General features: G+C 32.6%; 3 protein-coding genes across 4 annotated transcripts; 2 read left to right on the top strand and 1 right to left on the bottom strand.

Annotated features, from left to right (window-relative positions):
- The first annotated feature begins 5,093 nt into the window (after positions 1 to 5,093).
- Positions 5,094 to 12,865, top strand: LOC8267042. Of its 2 annotated transcripts, none has more exons than XM_015726299.3 (11): positions 5,094 to 5,523; positions 6,495 to 6,622; positions 7,386 to 7,830; positions 7,948 to 8,063; positions 8,406 to 9,186; positions 9,274 to 9,741; positions 9,963 to 10,151; positions 10,236 to 10,463; positions 11,390 to 11,729; positions 11,822 to 12,011; positions 12,121 to 12,865. In XM_015726299.3, the coding sequence occupies exons 1-11, from the start codon at positions 5,308 to 5,310 to the stop codon at positions 12,602 to 12,604; spliced, it is 3,585 nt and encodes a 1,194-aa protein (XP_015581785.2). In that variant the 5' UTR covers positions 5,094 to 5,307; the 3' UTR covers positions 12,605 to 12,865. The 2 variants fall into 2 exon arrangements, with proteins under 2 accessions (XP_015581785.2, XP_002530684.2); XM_002530638.4 differs by having other exon boundaries at positions 5,096 to 5,523; positions 11,390 to 11,735.
- A 2,487-nt stretch (positions 12,866 to 15,352) lies between these two features.
- LOC107262163 (polyubiquitin-like) lies at positions 15,353 to 16,740 on the top strand. The gene has a single exon (XM_015726296.3). It carries the CDS (start codon positions 15,640 to 15,642, stop codon positions 16,564 to 16,566), a length of 927 nt encoding a protein of 308 aa, XP_015581782.1. The 5' UTR covers positions 15,353 to 15,639; the 3' UTR covers positions 16,567 to 16,740.
- Positions 16,741 to 17,574: 834 nt separating this feature from the next.
- On the bottom strand, positions 17,575 to 18,369 carry LOC107262162 (uncharacterized mitochondrial protein AtMg00810-like). The gene has a single exon (XM_015726295.2). It carries the CDS (start codon positions 18,367 to 18,369, stop codon positions 17,575 to 17,577), a length of 795 nt encoding a protein of 264 aa, XP_015581781.2.
- Between the last annotated feature and the right edge of the window lie 558 nt (positions 18,370 to 18,927).

An 18,927-nucleotide genomic window follows, 5' to 3' on the forward strand; every position in this document is an offset into this window, starting at 1 on the left:
GTTTTCTATTATATTACTAATATTAATAGAATTATAAATTCTAAATTCATTCTTTCTAAATTCATTCTACTTATATTTATTATATTTATATATTAATTATTAATTTTTTCTATTTATTTATTTATTTATTATTTATTAATTTATTAATTCTTATTATTATTTCTTATTAATTTAACTATAGACAAGCTTGCTTGTTGAACTTATAAATAAGTATGTTCATAAATTTTATAAATAAGTCAAATTGTTCACCTGTTTACGAGCTTTATAAACCAATCGAACTCGAACTTGAGCTTCCGAACCTATGAGCCAATAAATAAGTAGGTTTTTCAGCTAACAAGCCAAATTTTATGAAACTCAAATTTAACTCAATAAAATTATTAAATTTAAAATTGAATTTAAGCTCAATTTATTTAAATTTTTTATTGGTTCAAACAAACTTATTATTAAGGACCAAGTATTTTTCAACAAAAATAAAAGAAATAATAGATAATTTTGTATGGCCATGTAAATACTACACATAGTGGGCCCACCTACGTCTTTTCTTGCTCCTAAAACCTTTCGCCTTTTTCAAAATACTGGGCCCACTGGACTGGACCCGCACTTAAACCGAAAGAGTAGTTCTTTTTATGGTTTGGATTCCGCGTCTGCTTTTGCCCGTGACACGTGGTCAATCTGCACGTGCTTTTGGTGGCTACAGTTCGCTCCACCTAGGAGAGATATATCTCTACATTCGAAACCACATGAGTCTGAACACCTCACCTTGCCATATGGGCAACACGTGTCAGCAGTAGAGGATTCTAGGATACCCTTTTAGGTTTCGTGCTGAATAGGATTGATGGACAGGTATGTGTTTAATAGAGAGAGTGCCAGTGCTTTTTGTACTCGCGCGATTGGGTGAGTGAAAAAGCTTCCTCAATATTGCTTGTGTCTGTAATAAGACGTCTCCTTAGATGACGTGGCACATCCGTTGAAAGGACGCGTATTCGTCACGCCGAAGCGTCACACCTCTTCCTAAAGTTATTGACGAATCTTTAAATGGTCAAAGTAAATGACGATATTGTCTTTATGTTAATTAATTGAATTTTTTGTTGCCATTTAAGCCACCATTTTTCTTTGGGCCAGTTCATTTAAAAGGCTACTTTAAGTGGATAAAAAAAATTCGATTTTGTAAATATAATGCCCCAATTTTTCTCCTAAGCTAAGTTCAATTTGCAATTCAGAATTTTTATTTAAATTAATTAGGGAAATATGGATGAATCGATCATTAAAATTGAAAATGGAAAAGAAATGTGTGAGATAATTTTAATATCGACACTAATTGATTCCAATAAAATAAATATACAAATTATATAATTTCAAACAAAGTGGATAATATTAACCAGCTTTAATAGAATATATTTTTATATAATTAAATTTTAATAAATTCATATTTAATTTTTGATAATTTTTTGAACCCCTAAAAAATTAATTTTTGATATTTAGTATAGATTATAGTAAGTTTTTATATTCTACAAGATAATAATTTAACTTTTAAATATATTTGTCATAATTATAACTAAAATTGTATTTCTTGAAGAATAGCGTTCGACTTAAAATAAGATAAAAACTTAAATAATTAGAATCATTTCATTTTGGAATAAATATGATAGATAAAATTTCAGAGAGATTGTTCGTTAAATTTGAAATTAATAGTTAATTATGAGACAATAGATAGCATTTATATCAATTATTTTAAATTTATACTATTAAATATGATTTATTATAATGTGAAAAATTTCAATCAAATATGTGATTATTATTAGGAGAAAGCAAAATTCTATTGTGGATATTTTCACATTGTTTCTACTTCACATTTCAACAAAGATTTTTTTCTTCTTTTTAGAAAATAAAAATAAATGGAAATATAATTCTTTTTTCTTCTTAGGGAAATAAATTAGGCATTTTCAATGGATATTTCTACCAAACCCATTTTGAAAAATGGCAAGAAACCTCCATCTAATATGGTTTGACAATTGCAAGCAATATGAGTTGGTATCCACTTTTAACTTTATGTAATTTTCTAAGCAAAATTATTGCTATATTTGGCTATGGAAAGAAAGAAAATGTAATTTTTATGATGGCAAACTTATTATAAAATAAACTACTACATGATACCAAACTAATTCTATGAAAAAAAAATGACTTAAAAAGGAAAAGACTTCTGTAAAAGCATATGATAATGCCTCAAACTCTATTAAACATGTAGAAAATATGAAACTTATAAACAATTGTTCATTTTGTATTTACTTGATCTTATTTTATTAGAAAAATTTGCTATCTATTTGGGTGGTAATATGTATTAGATACATCTACAAAATTAAAAGTGAGATATAATTATAAGTGATTTCGATATATTTGTTTTGTTATTATTTTTTAGTATATTAGTTTTAAAATATAAATTCATAAGATATTTAATTAAATTTTATTTTAAAAATATATATTATAATAAATAAAAATATATTCACGTGTTGCTTATTTAGTTATTTTAACGCATAGAGGACATATGCGTTGCCAGACCAACATCATAGGATAAATACTAAAATTGATTGGTTGAACAAACCAACTTTGGTATTGAATGTATATAGCAGACAGCCCCTCCAGAATCTGTGCCTGCACCACAATCTTCGCCCACCATGAAGGAAGGAAGGAAGGAACCCACCATTCACAACAATCAATTGATTGTTGGCCCCCATTTCTCAATTTACTTTGTTGATAAGCTTGATCCATACCTTTGTACTTGCCATGGTAGGTTTTGGTAACACAACACTCCCCATTTTATTAACTATTTTTACCCAATAAGAATATCAACTAAATGTCCTTGTTATTGATCAACATATGAGAAAAAGTAGGAAAATTAAAGAGAAATGATGGAGAAGGAATGGTTTTGCTAAGCAAAGGGAGGCCAAAAATTGGAGGCCAAAATGAAAGTTTTGACTCAAATAATATTATATATTACAACAAATGGGAAAGAAGTGGAATGACACAAACACCCCATCTCAAATATTCATGAATCATTTGACTATATTAAACTTTTTAATTCATAATATAAAATTAGAGATGAGAAAGAGTTGAATCCTCATTTTTCATGCAAACTTTCTCCATTCGATCACTCATTTTTTTATTAATTTATTTCCATGTTTATCTTTGATTGGATATTTGCTTTTGAAAAGATGGTTGATGGCAATGATTAAGGTGGGCATCAAACATGACTAGTCCATGTTGGCCATCCATGACTTAGCCATTTGCCTAATTATATTCCACTTGCATAGTTTAAAGGCCGAGAATCTTTTTTGAGGTAGATTCTATTCATATTATCCGTAGATATAAAAATAAAATTGACTCATATTAATTAATAATATCATATTAATAATTTTAAATGAATATCCATATTTTTAATTTATTCTATAGGCACTTTTTTATTATAAATTTTAAATCAATTCTAGTTATTAAAATTAAAATTAGTAAATTAATAAAAGACTTGTTGATTTAAAATATAAAATATGTAGAAAATGTACGCACGTAAGATCTTCAATAGTTATATTGTTAAATCTAATTCATTATTATTATTTTTTTAGGAAGCACAATCGGCTTACCACAGAATTTTTTTACCGTAAGATTTTAAAATTTAATATCAAAAAATATTTTAAAAAATAAATTAAGAACGTATGTTCATTCTAAAATTCTAAAATAATAAAATAAAATTGTTAAAGAGTATAAAATTTAAAATTAATTTGATAATTAACCAAAAATATTATATACATAGAAGTATATTATAGTGGAAGTTCCTTTCCAATTTGAATGCAATATAGAGTGAACTCCAATTTGTATAATTAAATAAGTGTTTAATTGCCTTAAAAAAAATTCTCCAATAATTTGATCTCTTTCATTGGTGACTACTTGAGTACGGTTTTGAAATTTGCCGATTAAAAATTTTGAAGCTTAAATTTGAAGGTTTAAATTTTTTTAGGTGGAGCACATAAATTTCTTTTTATTTATAAAAGGTACAACGGGTCGTGGACTACACAATATGGGTAGTCATCTTTTTACACTTACTATAAAGATAAAATCTCTCTAATGCAGAGATAAAGACTTAAACTCAAGTGTGGAGCACGTAAAATTTAAATTTTATAATAAAAAATTTAATATAAAAAAATTACTTTTGATAAAAACTATCTTAAAATTTATGCTTAACAATAAGAGACTTATGCACATATCAGATTTTAAGTCTTTTCTTTGGTTGCTTTCTTTATTTGCACAGTAATTAATTACTATTATTATTATTATTATTATTATTATTATTATTATTATTATGTACCTTGAAAAGAAAGTATATACATTCTAATAGAATAGTCCTATAATAGTTGGTTGAGTCTATTCTCATAAAAGCAAAAGTAGGGAAGACCTTTTTAGATCTAAAATAAATGGAATATCTTTCTTTCAACTCCTCCCTCAATTAAGATAATATATTACTTTTTATAAGGTTTTGTTTGAAATTGTATTAGATATTATTTCTTAATTAATTTTTGAATTTCAAGATTTAAGAATATTTTCATCAAGCACAATTTTAAAAAACTCAATAAATCTTATTTGTTATTTTTTCTTCAATTTATATTTTTATAAAATTAAATATATTTTCGATTACATAATATTTTAAAATTAAATTTTATTATAAATCCTAATAATATGGGTATAAATTTATCAAGGGAGCTCTAAGTAGATTGTAATTAATAAAATATTATGTAATAAATGAGTTGGAAACATTGAATTAAAGTCTTTAAAAGAAATATTTAGTGAATGAGAAGACAAAAAGAATTTTGAATTGTTAAAGGGTAATATAGTAAAAAAAGGTCATCAATTTGATAATTTTCATGCCGTTGAGATACTGACGTGGCAAATACCCGGACAAACCATACCGACTTTCACACACACAATACACGTAACACGCCTTTATTACTCATTACTAACAATTAATAATTCAAGAAAGAAAGAAACCAAACCGAAAAACCCAAACCCGATACAAACCGAACCGAATTCCTTTTTCCTTCAATAACAAGAACAAGCAAAAAGCAGAGTCGACGCGACCTTTCCCTTCTTAAAAAGCATCATCTCTCCCCCCCTCTCTCTTTATATATGTAAACAGACGCTTGCCTCTTTAATTTCTCACTTTTTTTTTTTTTCTTTTTCCAAATTTAAATTCTAAACAAAACTCGAAATTCTTTGTTTTATGGTTTTATTATTTCATTGCTGTTGTGAATCGGGATTATATTAATGGCAACCGGAGGAGTGTCATCATCATCAACGCCGTCTCCGGAGAGAGCGGTGGTGATTGAATTTCCGATGAGTGATGAAAGGATGTCGTTTAATAGAACTCCAGCGAGATTACCTAAAAGGCTTCAAAAAAGGCTATTATTAGAAGAAGCTAGGACTCCTTGTACTGTTGAAGAAATTGAAGCTAAACTTAGACACGCCGATCTCCGTAGACAGGTTTTTGAATTATTTTTTTTTGAAAAAAAATTCTTTATTTTGAGTATGTTAGTTCGTTGTTGACAAGTTCTTGGAAGAAGAGAAATATGTATTAAAAAGAAAAAGAAAGGAAAAATTAAATTATTTTTTAAACGAAAGAAAAATATTATTCAAGACTGTAACTAGTTGCTTAGTTAAGTGATAAATTTTTATTAATTATTTTGGGTCCTAAAAAGAGTAAAATTTACTGATTGTTTTTTTCTGGTTGATAAGCTCTCTCTCTCTTCGTGTTTTTGTTTGGTGTTAGAAATGAAATTACAGCGTTTTCTTTTTATTTTCAGTTAAAAACCAAAATAATTTATTTTAAAAAAAATTAACAAAAGAAATAGTAAGTTCATCTCTTAATTGTTCAGTTTTCTTGTAACTTTTGTTTTCTTGAATTTGAGGGAGTGGTATCTTCTTTAATTAGTTGGTCTTTGTGAGAACTGTAGAGTGAAAGACTTTATAATCTGTTAAATTTTACAAAAATTTCCTTTCGGGGTTAATCCCAATTTAAACATCTTATCTTTTGTTTAATCCATTATTTTTTTGAGAGGTTTTTTAATCCTTTGCTTTAAATTAAAAATAAATATTCCTTGTGGTAGGTAAGAAGTTCTGCTCATGCTGTTTGAATTTCTTGTTTTTTTTTTCCCCTTAACTTTTCTCTCTTGTTTCACATGAATATGCCCCCTTTTAAAGAAAGAACTTACGGTTTAATAATTCTATTAATTTATGGTCATGTCGTGTGCTCTTTTTTCACTTTTCTCTTGTTTGATCTTAATTTTAGAAAGATGGTATCTTTATTTGGCACTTCTGTTTTTAGTGACGTTTCTGTTTAAGTATGTTTTCTTGGAAGAAACAAAATCAAAAAATTTTGCTCTCTGATCAAATATTTGGTTTCTTGTTATCCCATTTGAGGGAAGTTGCCTGAACGTTTCTGCTCAACTGTGCAGCAATTCTATGAGACATTGTCAAGCAAGGCAAGGGCAAAGCCTAGAAGCCCTTCAAGGTCTTCATCTTCCCACGAGGAAGACCTTAGCCAGCGTCTTGAAGCCAAGCTTCAAGCTGCAGAGCGAAAAAGGTAAGTCTTTTTCTTTTTGTCTGAGTTAAGTCCCTGGTGGACCAAGTTGTTTGTTTCGATGGATGGATTTAGTAATTTTTACTCTTAATAAACACTGATATTTAGAGATATAGTTCTCTTAATGGAGGCGAAGTTAGCTCAATGCTGGCATTTAAATAAAAGGTTCCATGCGACTATGAGAGTGTCCCGACCAAAGCATCATTGATCAATTATGACTTTGCTAATGGATATAATTCTGTTTCCTGGGTTACTAATTGCTACTTGTTCCTTTTCATATACTTTCATCATTGCTATGTGTTTTTCTTTTCCTTCTTTCTTTATTTATTTTATTCTGTCTCTCTCTCAGCTATATCTTTGTAATTTTGTTATGTGCTATCAGAATATGTGTTCATTTAGGCACAAAATATGGAGTCACCCTTTGATCTAAATATGTCCAATGGTTAATACTTGTAGCTGTGAATATTTTATAGCTGCAAATTTCCCTTTTATGACCGTATGCTGGGTTTCTTTTTCTCTGAACTCATTCTATAAATGTGCAGTTATATGTTACCGCTCCACCTTTGACTTTTTCCTCCTTTCATTTTTTTTTTCTTTCAAGATATCTGAATATTCAAATTGGCCTCCCTGTAGTTGGTGTGATTTTTTATATTTCAGTGGCAGTGTATTTAGGTTTGTTAGGTTGGGAGTGAAGCTTTAATTTGGTATAATGGAGAAGTATACCGTGAAATTTTCAACAATATAAGCTCACTTCTTGATATGATAGGTTGAGCATTCTGGAAAAGGCTCAGAAGCGGCTAGCTAAGTTGGATGAGTTGCGCCAGGCAGCAAAAAGTGGGGTAGAAATGCGATATAAGAGGGAAAGAGAGAGGCTTGGCACAAAAGTAGAGATGCGGGTTCAGCAAGCTGAGGCAAATAGAATGCTTATCCTGAAGGCAAACAGACAAAGAAGGGCTACCCTAAAGGAGAGGAGATCCCAGTCATTAATGCGGCGAATGGCTCGGGAGAGCAAGTACAAGGAGCGTGTTTGTGCTGCAATTCATCAAAAACGTGCAGCTGCTGAGAGAAAGCGATTGGGATTTCTGGAGGCAGAAAAGAAAAGGGCTTGTGCCAGAGTGTTGCAAGTCAGGCGAGTGGCTAATTCTGTCTCTCACCAACGTGAGATAGAGAGACGGAGAATGAGGGACCAGTTGGAAAATCGACTGCAGAGGGTAGGAATATTTTCTGGACTTTGATAACTTCTATTTTATATATTCATATCACAGTTGGTAGTCTTTGTTGTGTTTACATTCCTTATTTTGGTTTTTACTGAATATGAAAATAATCAGGCAAAGAGGCAAAGGGCAGAATATCTGAGGCAGAGAGGAAGGCAGCAGAATCCTGTTCGAGTGAATTGGAATCGAATGCACAAGCAGGCTGATCTCCTTTCCAGAAAATTGGCAAGGTATATAATATCTGCATGTACTATCCTCTTAAGATTAATTATTGACCTTACTAGTAGTTTGCTTTATCAAAGTTTCATTTTTCTTGCTGGTGCTCTAGCGCATATTTTTGATAATCTGATGGGCTTATTCTAGCACCATTTGTCCTCTTGTCTAATGAAATAAATGCCATGGTAATGGAATTAAAGTAATAGTATAGTTCTGCAATGCTAATAAGAATTATGATGTCGAGTTTTTCCATGGCAGCATACCTTTTAGTTTTGCAGGATTAAAATAATTACGGTGGTATCCAAGGAGATAATTATGCACCTGATAAGTTTTTCTGGTCTTATCCTTTGGTTCAGCTGCTGGAGGCAGTTTCTTAGGTCGAGGAGAACTACATTTGACTTGGCAAAGGACTACGAGGCTTTGAACATAAATGAGAGCTCTATTAAGTCAATGCCATTTGAGCAGCTGGCTCGTTTGATTGAATCTACTGCAACTCTGCAGACTGTCAAAGCGCTGCTTGATCGACTTGAGAGCCGGTTTAGAGTCTCTAGGCTTGTTGGCAGCAATCAGTCAGTCAGATGGGATAACATTGATCACCTTCTGAAAAGAGTAGCCACTCCCAGGAAAAGGACCACTCCGAGGACTTCTGTGAGGAGCAGAGAAGCAAAGAAAGTAGGTGGTATCAGGGACGCAGCCAGAAGTCCAGTTAAGTTGTTGAGATATCCAGTGAGAATATTTCTTTGTGCCTACATGATTATGGGTCATCCTGATGCTGTTTTCAGCGGTCAAGGAGAGCGTGAGATTGCTCTGACCAAGTCTGCAGAAGATTTTATTCAGCAGTTTGAGTTGTTGATGAGGATTATATTAGATGGCCCAATACAGAGTTCGGATGAGGAATCTGATTCCATGTCACCAAAACGCTGTACCTTCAGGTCTCAGCTTGTAACTTTTGATAGAGCATGGTCCACGTACTTGAATTGCTTTGTGGTGTGGAAGGTCAAGGATGCTCAATCCTTGGAAGAGGACTTGGTGAGAGCTGCTTGCCAACTTGAGCTCTCTATGATTCAAAAATGCAAGCTGACACCAGAAGGGGATAGTGATGCTCTTAGTCATGATATGAAAGCCATTCAAAAACAGGTATTTTAACTTTTTCTTTAGATAAATTATATGAAATCTTTAGTTCTTTTTCTTGGTGTGTGGATCTTTGAAGGTGTTTTCATGCAGGTTACAGAAGATCAAAAGCTTTTGAGGGAAAAGATACAACATCTGAGTGGAGATGCTGGGATCGAGCGTATGGAATATGCTCTAATAGAAACAAGATCCAAATATTTCCAAGCTAAGAAAAATGGAAGTCCAACAGGGTCACCAGTTGCACATATCCTCTCTCCTAGCACATCTAGCTCCCCTGCTGCTCTTCCTCCTGTTGGTAGTTTAAGTGACGGAAGTCATGTGATTGAGGATATTGAGAAGCCGAGCCGAGTAGTGCGCTCCTTGTTTAGAGAAAATGTTGCTTCCTCATCCAAAGGAGTTAGTTCTCCTGCAGCTATTAATGGAAGCCATTATGATGGTCAGATGGGTGCTTCTGTTGAAAGGCAGATAACAGAGAATGAATTGATTATAAATGAATTTCTCCATGAGCAGCATCTTAGCTTTGTTGATAGCTTCAATGCTGATGAAGAAAACAGCATCAAGGTCAGTGCACTTTCACATTTAGAATAATTGATAAATATCTTTTTAAATCATTTTAGCTCTGTGGTAAATAATAGGGAAAGCTTTTAAACCAATGAGTATACTGCTTTTTGCAACTGTGTTGGGTAAATGCTATGTTTTGAGGCATACTGGGGATTTAAACAACTGATCTTGAAATGGGGCTGAAATACTTGGAAACAGAATAATGATCTTATTCCTTGCAGGCAAAGATAAGAAAAACTATGGTGGAGGCTTTTTGGGATGGTATTATGGAATCTATCAAGCAGGATGAACCCAGCTATGAGCGGGTGGTTGAGCTTGTGAGGGAGGTGAGAGATGAAATTAGTGAGATGGCTCCAGAAAGCTGGAAACAGGAGATAGCTGAAGCTATTGATTTGGACATTCTCTCTGTGGTGGGAGCCTTGCTACTATTTTTGGTCTTTTTCTGGAGGAAGTATGTTTCGTGCAAGTCTAACTTCTTCTGGGGTATTTTTTAGGTGCTAAAGTCGGGCGTGCTGGACATTGATTATCTTGGAAAGATTCTGGATTTTGCATTGGGTACTTTGGAAAAGCTCTCTTCTCCAGCCCATGAGGATGATCTGAAAGTCACACATCAGGAATTATTGAAACAGTTAGCTAAGATGTGTATGAACCAAGATGAGTCCATGCATTCACATGCCATTGCAATGATCAAGGGTCTGCGCTTTGTACTCGAGCAGATTCAGGTGTGTATTTATGCTATTTGCATATTTTGATTATGATGAACTGCTGATCTTTCTGTCATACCTAGATACTAACTCTTAACACTTTTTTTAACACCCTATTATCCGACTATTCTCCGATCGGCAAATAGTCTTGTCTTATTCTTATATAAGGGAGAGAAGAAAAAAAACCCTATCTCTTAGATCTAGAACTATATATAATCTATCTATCTAACTATTTCTAAAAGATCTTAACTTAACAACCTATTTTCCGAAACATTATGTCGGCGAATAAGTTAAAAGGTAATCATTTTGAAGACCATCATATATATATACGCAAGAAACACTTTTTAGGGGGTGCCAAATATATAACAAAGAAAGTGGTTTTCTCACATCCAGTATTGACCTCGTGTTCTATTTTTGCACGGGTTTCAAAAATGACCTTGAAGGCGTGGTTGGTATCACAGCTTGAGCTATAGCTCGGTCGCTAATGTGTGTGCTTGTGTGGGTTTTCTAAATTTGAGTGGATAACGAGTAGCTCCTAGCAAGGGCTTCAAGATCACAGTAATGCCTGCCAAAACTTTCCTTGGGTACGAATGTCATGTTCAAAGCTGGTTTCTCTAGACACCATGGAAAAGATCACTGACGAGCTCAATCTCTAAGTGTGAAATTGTCAGTTTTATCCTCTTTATGAGCCTGAGATCATATGGATCAACAATTCTCATTTCTTAGTTACAGAAAGCCCCCGTTTGAAGTGTTACTCTTTTTAAATTGCATATTGGCTGAGCATTACTCTTTTTAAATTGCATATTGGCTGTTTTCTTATTGCTTCCTTGCTATAGTCTGTCTCAACCTTCTCTTGGTGGTTTCATATTTGTCACCTTCTTCCGTTTATCTAAGCTTGATTAGCTTTTGAAAGCTGACTAAATTTTTATTTACCTGTCTGTTAGGCTCTGAAGCAAGAGATAAGCAAAGCACGTATAAGAATGATGGAGCCTTTGTTGAAGGGACCTGCTGGTATAGATTACCTTAGAAAAGCATTCACTAGCTGTTATGGATCTCACTCTGATGCCTGTACGTCTCTACCATTGACCCTGCGATGGCTTTCATCTGTGAGAAATTGCAAAGATCAGGAATGGGAAGAGCATACCAGTACTCTCTCCACTTTGGGCCTTGAGACTTCATCTCGAGTGTTTCTTCCTTCCACCACCCTTAAAACTGGTGGAAGCTTTGTGCTTAAATCAAACGGAAGTGGAGTTGCTCCTACTTCCTCTGCTTCAAATACTACAGGTACAGGTAAACAGTTGTAAGTAGAAAAAGAATGCTGATATTAGATATGTAGGTTGCATTATGCTGACTTCTTTCTTTTGTTATTGGATCAGGTAGACAAAAACCGCAACCAGAATGTAATGGTGAAAAAATTGATTTGTTGGTGAGGCTTGGACTGCTGAAGTTAGTTAGTGGGGTTTCTGGTCTGACACAAGAAACTTTGCCTGAGACCTTCATGCTTAACCTGCTGCGGTTGAGAGCTGCCCAGGCTCATATGCAGAAGATAATAGTAATATCTACCAGGCAAGTGATTTGGAATAGCTCTTCCGTTGCAGCTTCCAGTTGTAGTTCATTTATTATTTTTCCTTAAAAATTGCTACAAGGTTGTTGAGTATCCAAACTTAATGTGCAGCCTTCTTGTTTGCTGGCAAACCCTTTTGATGGAGCGAGCGGTGTCCAGCAGTGCAGACATGGAAAGCATTTTATCAAAGTTAACCCAGCATTTGTTGGAGGTCTTGGACCGTTCAGATGATGTTGGTATTGAAGGAATAGTGGATATAATTAGTAGGTCCTTACAAGATATTGACAAGGCAGTAGATCCTGAGAAACTGCAATCGAGGCAATTAATCATGGCTAGGATGTTAGCTAAGAGCTTGCAGGCTGGAGACCCTGTTTTTGAAAAGGTTTCCAAGGCCGTGTATCTGGCTGCAAGAGGAATTGTGCTAGGGGGTGGCGGGTCGCGAGGCAGAAAACTAGCGGAAATGGCACTACGGCAAGTTGGGGCGGTAACCCTGAGGGAAAGGGTGGTGGAAACTGCTGAAGTATTAGTGGTTGCAGCCACGGTGTCAGTTGCCGTACACGGGCCATGGTATGTAAATTTGGTGGATAACATGTAACGTATTTGTGCACATAGGTTAATATTTAATAATACACACCTGTACATAGTAGTGAGTGTGATTGTGTCTCTGTAAAGCTGTGTTTTTTTAAGGTGCAGCCAGTTGCAGATGCGTCTGTCTGTAAATGGGAAATTAATAATTTGATTGTAATGCAGAATTATTGTTGCAGTGATTGTGCTGTAATTAGAGTTCATTGATGTAATGGGACAAAGATGTAAATAAGTATTTGGACAAAATCGAAGGCTTTCTTTGTGCTGTAAATGAGGGGATTGACATTTATTGTATGAACCGCGACGCTCTTATTTAATAAGTGAAATTGAAATAAATAAAGTGGCTCAAATCTTGACGATTCTTTTACAAGTTTACGGGGTTGCTTTATCAAATAATCATTCTCAATTTGCAATCAAGAATTCCTGAGGCCTGGTAAGGGATTCCTTTAGAAATATTCCAAAAAATACAAAAAAAAATTATGTATATGTGTTTCTATATATAATTGACATATAATCTCTAAAAAAATTATGTATATGTGTTTCTAAATATATAATTGACATATTATCTCTAAAAAAATTATTTTTAAAAAATAATAAAAAGTTATATAATATATATAATTATATATATTGTATATATATATATAGCATACAGAATTAATTTTTCATATATATATTAATTTAATATTTAATTGATGTATAAGTAGTATACATGATTTGTATTCAATTGATATAAAATTAGTATATGATTTATTATATATATACATATATAAATTAATATATTATTTATTTCATATAAATATATATGAATTATGTTTTAGTTTTTTAAAATATTAAATATATGTTTATAAATGTATTATATATGTTAGTATTTTGAAATTTATTTAGTATTTATTTTACATATTTTAATATCTAATTAATATATATATTTAATATATTTATAATATTTAATTGATATATTTTATATTTTTTAATATATATCTATTTGGGAGTATTATTTTTATTTTTCTGAACTTAATTTATTGTATTTATTTTATATTATTATTTTTTAATATTTATAAAGAAACAAATAAAAATATATTTTATGCTCAATTAAAATAATTTCTTTTCTAAGATAATATCCATTGCAATTATTACTATCAACCATTATTATAAAAAATTAAAAATAATTTTTAAATTATAGTAATTTACTATGTTTTAAAAATTTAATCTCTTCAATAATGAATAGACAATATGCTTCATTTGTCAAATAATTTTATATAAAATCGAATTGTAGCTCATTAAATTAGAAATATACTCGGTATTTACACCACCATACATAAAATTTGGATTAATTATTAAATAAATTTAAATATCTTCATATTTTTTCAATTTTACTCAAACTTCCTAATTTCAACAATATTATCTTAATTTAAAAATTTGATTTCAATTGTATCCAACTATATTAAATTGAGAATTTGAGTTGCGTGTATGGTTGACGTGTTTGTCAACTAGGAAAAGGGAAAAGTATTTTCAATAATATTATTGGTTACGTGTCATGTATCGTAAATCTCTCTTATTAAGCTTCTAGCTACTGCAATCCTTTATCAATTCGTGATATCTCTAGAAACTTATTTCTTCATCCAAAAAATTAGAATTTTAAATTGATAATAAAGAAAAAGATGAACTCTAAATTGTACTCTTTTTTTTATTACTTTTCACGTTAGAAATAATATAAATAATTAAAAAATTTATTCTCTTTTCAGGCAATAGACAAGTCAACCAAAGACACAAATCAATATATCAATTTAATATGAGAGAATACAATTGAAATCAATTTTCTAAACTAGGATAAAATTGTCAAGATTAAAAGATTTGGATAACTCAGAAAAAACACAAAAATATTTGGACTTATTTGATCATTTAGCCTAAAACTTTCTAGCATATGATAAAATAACAAATTACAAATGAAATTATTTTTTAGAATTGTATAAAAAATAATATTTATATACATATTTATTTTGTATATTAGCATCAAACCCATTAACCATGTTCACACAATTCATCAAACAATGTAGGCCCATATTCAAATATTAGTTGAAATTATTTATTTTTTTATATTTTCTAATATTTGAAATCACTGCATTTTTTATTAAAATATTAAAACCTAATATTTTAAAAGTAAAATCAACAACAAAATCAAAGATGAAATATATTCATTTTCCAGCCTTAGTCAATAATAGAAAAAGATTATAAATTTCTTCCAAGAGAGGAAGTAATTTATCGGAGCTGAATATTAATATTTAAAATACAATTTAGCCGTTATTAAAACAAGAAACAGTAACGATGTCCTCACTTGAGATTTTCCGTTGATAAACCTTTCTAATTAGCAAAAAGGTTTTAGAGAGATGGCCACCTATGTTTACTTCCTCTATATTTTTTAACAAGTGACTCATGGCTATTTTAACAAGGGTTATCTATTTTTTAATTTTTTTTATTAAATTTACAGTTTTTTTTTTTTTTTTACTTTTTCTAAAATTACGGTTTTTATTCTTTTATTAATTTTATCGTTATTTTTAGGTAAAAAAATAAAATAAAAAAACAACTACATCTTGTTGGGTTTAGAATATATATATATATATTAAATGTTCATTATCAGATTTGATTATGGAGTAATTAAAGTTAAAATGGATAAAAAATGGGTCCGAATAAGCACTCATTACATTAAGAAGAATAAGAAGAAGAGGGACATTACCAAATAAATAAAAGAAACTTAAATCTAGACAACCCCCGAGAACGTTCGTTCTGATAGAACTATCTGGAATGTTCAAGCAAGATCATGAACCTTAAACCAAGAAAAGTCTAAACTACTTTTCTGGTTTGATAGGAGCAGGATTATGTAGATATTGCCTTACCTTGTACGCCGATCTACTGAGTCGGTTAGTCCTTTTCTATATAAACCCACTTCCCTGCTCTCTTCTTCTCATCTCAACAAAGAATCAGATATCAATTTGTTTTCTTCTTCAATCTCTCTCAAAGAATCGTCTCCTTTCTTTTCCTTTAAAAAATATGCAGATCTTTGTCAAAACTTTAACCGGGAAAACAATTACTCTGGAGGTGGAGAGCTCTGATACCATCGATAATGTGAAGGCCAAGATCCAAGACAAAGAAGGGATCCCACCTGACCAACAAAGGTTGATCTTCGCCGGAAAGCAGCTCGAAGACGGCCGTACTTTGGCCGATTATAACATCCAAAAGGAATCTACTCTTCACCTGGTCCTCCGTCTCCGCGGCGGTATGCAAATCTTTGTCAAGACCCTCACCGGCAAGACCATAACTCTTGAGGTCGAGAGCTCCGACACAATTGATAACGTAAAAGCCAAGATCCAAGACAAGGAAGGCATCCCTCCTGATCAACAGCGTCTGATCTTCGCCGGAAAACAACTCGAAGATGGCAGGACCCTTGCAGATTATAACATTCAGAAGGAGTCGACCCTTCATCTAGTTCTTCGGTTGAGAGGAGGGATGCAGATCTTTGTGAAGACCCTCACCGGCAAGACCATAACCCTTGAAGTTGAAAGCTCGGATACGATTGATAACGTGAAAGCGAAGATTCAAGATAAGGAAGGGATCCCACCTGATCAGCAGAGGCTCATCTTTGCTGGGAAGCAGTTAGAGGATGGAAGGACCCTCGCCGATTATAACATCCAGAAGGAGTCCACTCTCCATCTTGTGCTCAGGCTGCGCGGTGGGATGCAGATATTCGTGAAGACATTGACAGGGAAGACCATAACACTGGAAGTGGAGAGCTCGGACACAATTGATAACGTGAAAGCAAAAATTCAAGATAAGGAGGGGATTCCACCTGATCAGCAGAGGCTGATATTTGCAGGGAAGCAGTTGGAGGATGGGCGTACGCTTGCTGATTACAATATTCAGAAAGAGTCCACACTCCATCTTGTGCTCCGTCTTCGCGGTGGCGGTGGTGATTGTTAGATGAGTTATCTGCTTTCAAAGTGCTATCTCTCTGTTTTTCCAATAGTTGTGTTTTGTTAAATAAAAGCTATCTGCTTGAATGCTTTAATCCCTTCATGGGAAGAACTTGTACCGAGGAAAAATTGATGGCAAAAGTATGAATACTAAAACCATATATTAAAAAATTCCTTAAAATGCAGCTGCATCATATTCTTGTACAACGTCAATTTCAGGAACAAAAACCTTGATTCTAAAGCAGCACAGAAGCCATGATTCTGAAATAACCCCTCGCTGCACCCCCATTGGAGAATTTGGCACAAATTTATGTCTCCAGGCCTAAATTTTTGATAATTTCTGCTTGCCTTGTAGAAATAATCCATCAGTGAGGTCGCAAATTGTACGAAAATGGAAATGGAAACGGAAACGTAACACGATATCTAGGAAACTAAACGTTATATATATATATATATATATATATATATATATATATATATATATATATATATATATATATATATAAGACCTAATTTCAGAAAAAAAAAAATCATGTAAAATAAGAAATAAAAAGATTGAATTGGTTTTTCATGACTAGGTGTGTCTATATATAAAATGTAGAGAATGTGTTGGTAATAGTATTGATCAATGATGAGTTTTTATAAGTAAAAATTTTGAGATTTATAATATGAAGTTGTTCTGTTGTATACATGTATCTTAAGCTATCTAACATTTTCTTATAATCTATTTCAAAGTCTATTTCTGATTTGGGAAAAGTTGAAGCGACTTTTCTTTTTTAGGGAAGAAATGTTGCTCTTTTTTTCTGATTAGATGCCTGTGATGATATGTCTGTACAGTTTTTTGCTGTACAAACCTGAGACTTTTTTTTTTTCCTTTTTGCTTGTTTGTTTTGTGCTTCAAGGTTTGATTCTTCAACACTCCCCTTCAAGATGGGTTCGAATAGATTGATAGAATCCATCTTGCTAAGGATATTTTGATGATTTGTCTTGTCAAATGCTTTTGTGAATATAACAGCTAGTTGTTTGTGATTTCTGACAAACGGGGTCTCAATTTCTCCATATTGTTCTTTTTCTCTAATGAAGTGATAGTCGATTTCAATATGTTTAGTTCATTCGTGGAAAACAGGGTTTGATGCGATGTGCCTGGCAGTTTGGCTGTCGTAATACATTTTATAGGTCCTTTGTAGTCTACTTTCATGTCAATAAATACTTGTTTGATCCAAATGAGTTCGCTAGCTGTAGATGCCATGGCTCGATAATCAGCTTCTGCGCTTGATCTTGCGGTTACATTTTGTTTCTTGTTTTTCCATGTTACTAAGTCTCCTCCTACAAAGGTGCAGAATCCTGTAGTTGACTTTATGTCACAGTTTCCTGCCCAATCTACATTAGAGAAACTAAATATAGCATAAGCATTATTACCTTTCATCCAAATACCTTGACTTGGAGTGCCCTTGAGATGTCTAAGAATTATATCAATAGCATCCAAGTGGCTAGTACGGGGAGCATGCATAAACTGATTTACCATACTTACTGCGTAAGCGATATCAGGTCTAGTGACAATTAGATATATTAATTTTCCTACTAGATGCTGATAATGTCCTATGTTATCTAATGGATCACCGACTTCCAAATTAAGTTTGACATTGGTTTCCATTGGGGTATTTATAGGTTTGGCTTTCATTTTTCCAGTTTCTTTCAATATGTCAAGTACGTACTTTCTTTGAGACAGAAACAAACCTTTATGAGTTGTTTCTATTTCTATCCCAAGGAAGTATGATAGTTGACCTAGGTTCTTGATATCAAATTCCATTTTTAATTTTTGTTTAACTTCTTCAATTTCCTCATTATTATTACCGATTATGATAAAGTCATCTACGTATACAAGAATAATGATAGTGCATGTGTGAGTGTGTTTACAAACATAGAAGAGCCTGAGGCACATTTGTTGAAGTTGATATTTAAGAGAAAAAGGCTTAGCTTAGCATACCATGCTCTTGGAGATTGCTTCAATCCATAAATTGCCTTTTTTAGCTTACATACCAGGGAATGATCGGATAAAGATTTGTGGCCTGGAGGAACGGTCATATAGAGACTTCTTCTTCTAGGGACTTGATGTTGACTCATATTGACTTATAATTAATGAAGTGTTGGATTGGGTATAATACCTCGTAGGACACATAGTCCCTTAACCTGACAGGAGGCTTGGTTGATCGAGTGGATCTTCATAAGACAATTTCTTCTTGTGACTCATTTTCTCTATTATTTCCCCCTGAAGGAATTGCCTCGGAGACTCGATTGGGCTCCCCCTCTGGATGAGTGTCCTGTGTGGTTGACTGTCAAAAAAGGAAAGGTTACACAGAAATAATAA

Source organism: Ricinus communis, chromosome 6 (genome assembly GCF_019578655.1).
Source record: "Ricinus communis isolate WT05 ecotype wild-type chromosome 6, ASM1957865v1, whole genome shotgun sequence".
NCBI lineage: Eukaryota > Viridiplantae > Streptophyta > Magnoliopsida > Malpighiales > Euphorbiaceae > Ricinus > Ricinus communis.

Excerpts from the sequence above, each read along its gene's own strand:
- LOC8267042 (XM_002530638.4), top strand. The coding sequence starts at position 5,308 with ATGGCAACCGGAGGAGTGTCATCATCATCAACGCCGTCTCCGGAGAGA. Across the intron at positions 5,524-6,494 it reads ACGCCGATCTCCGTAGACAG|CAATTCTATGAGACATTGTC; the intron begins GTTTTTGAATTA and ends TCAACTGTGCAG. Across the intron at positions 6,623-7,385 it reads CAAGCTGCAGAGCGAAAAAG|GTTGAGCATTCTGGAAAAGG; the intron begins GTAAGTCTTTTT and ends TTGATATGATAG.
- LOC107262163 (XM_015726296.3), top strand. The coding sequence starts at position 15,640 with ATGCAGATCTTTGTCAAAACTTTAACCGGGAAAACAATTACTCTGGAG.
- LOC107262162 (XM_015726295.2), bottom strand. The coding sequence starts at position 18,369 with ATGGAATTTGATATCAAGAACCTAGGTCAACTATCATACTTCCTTGGG.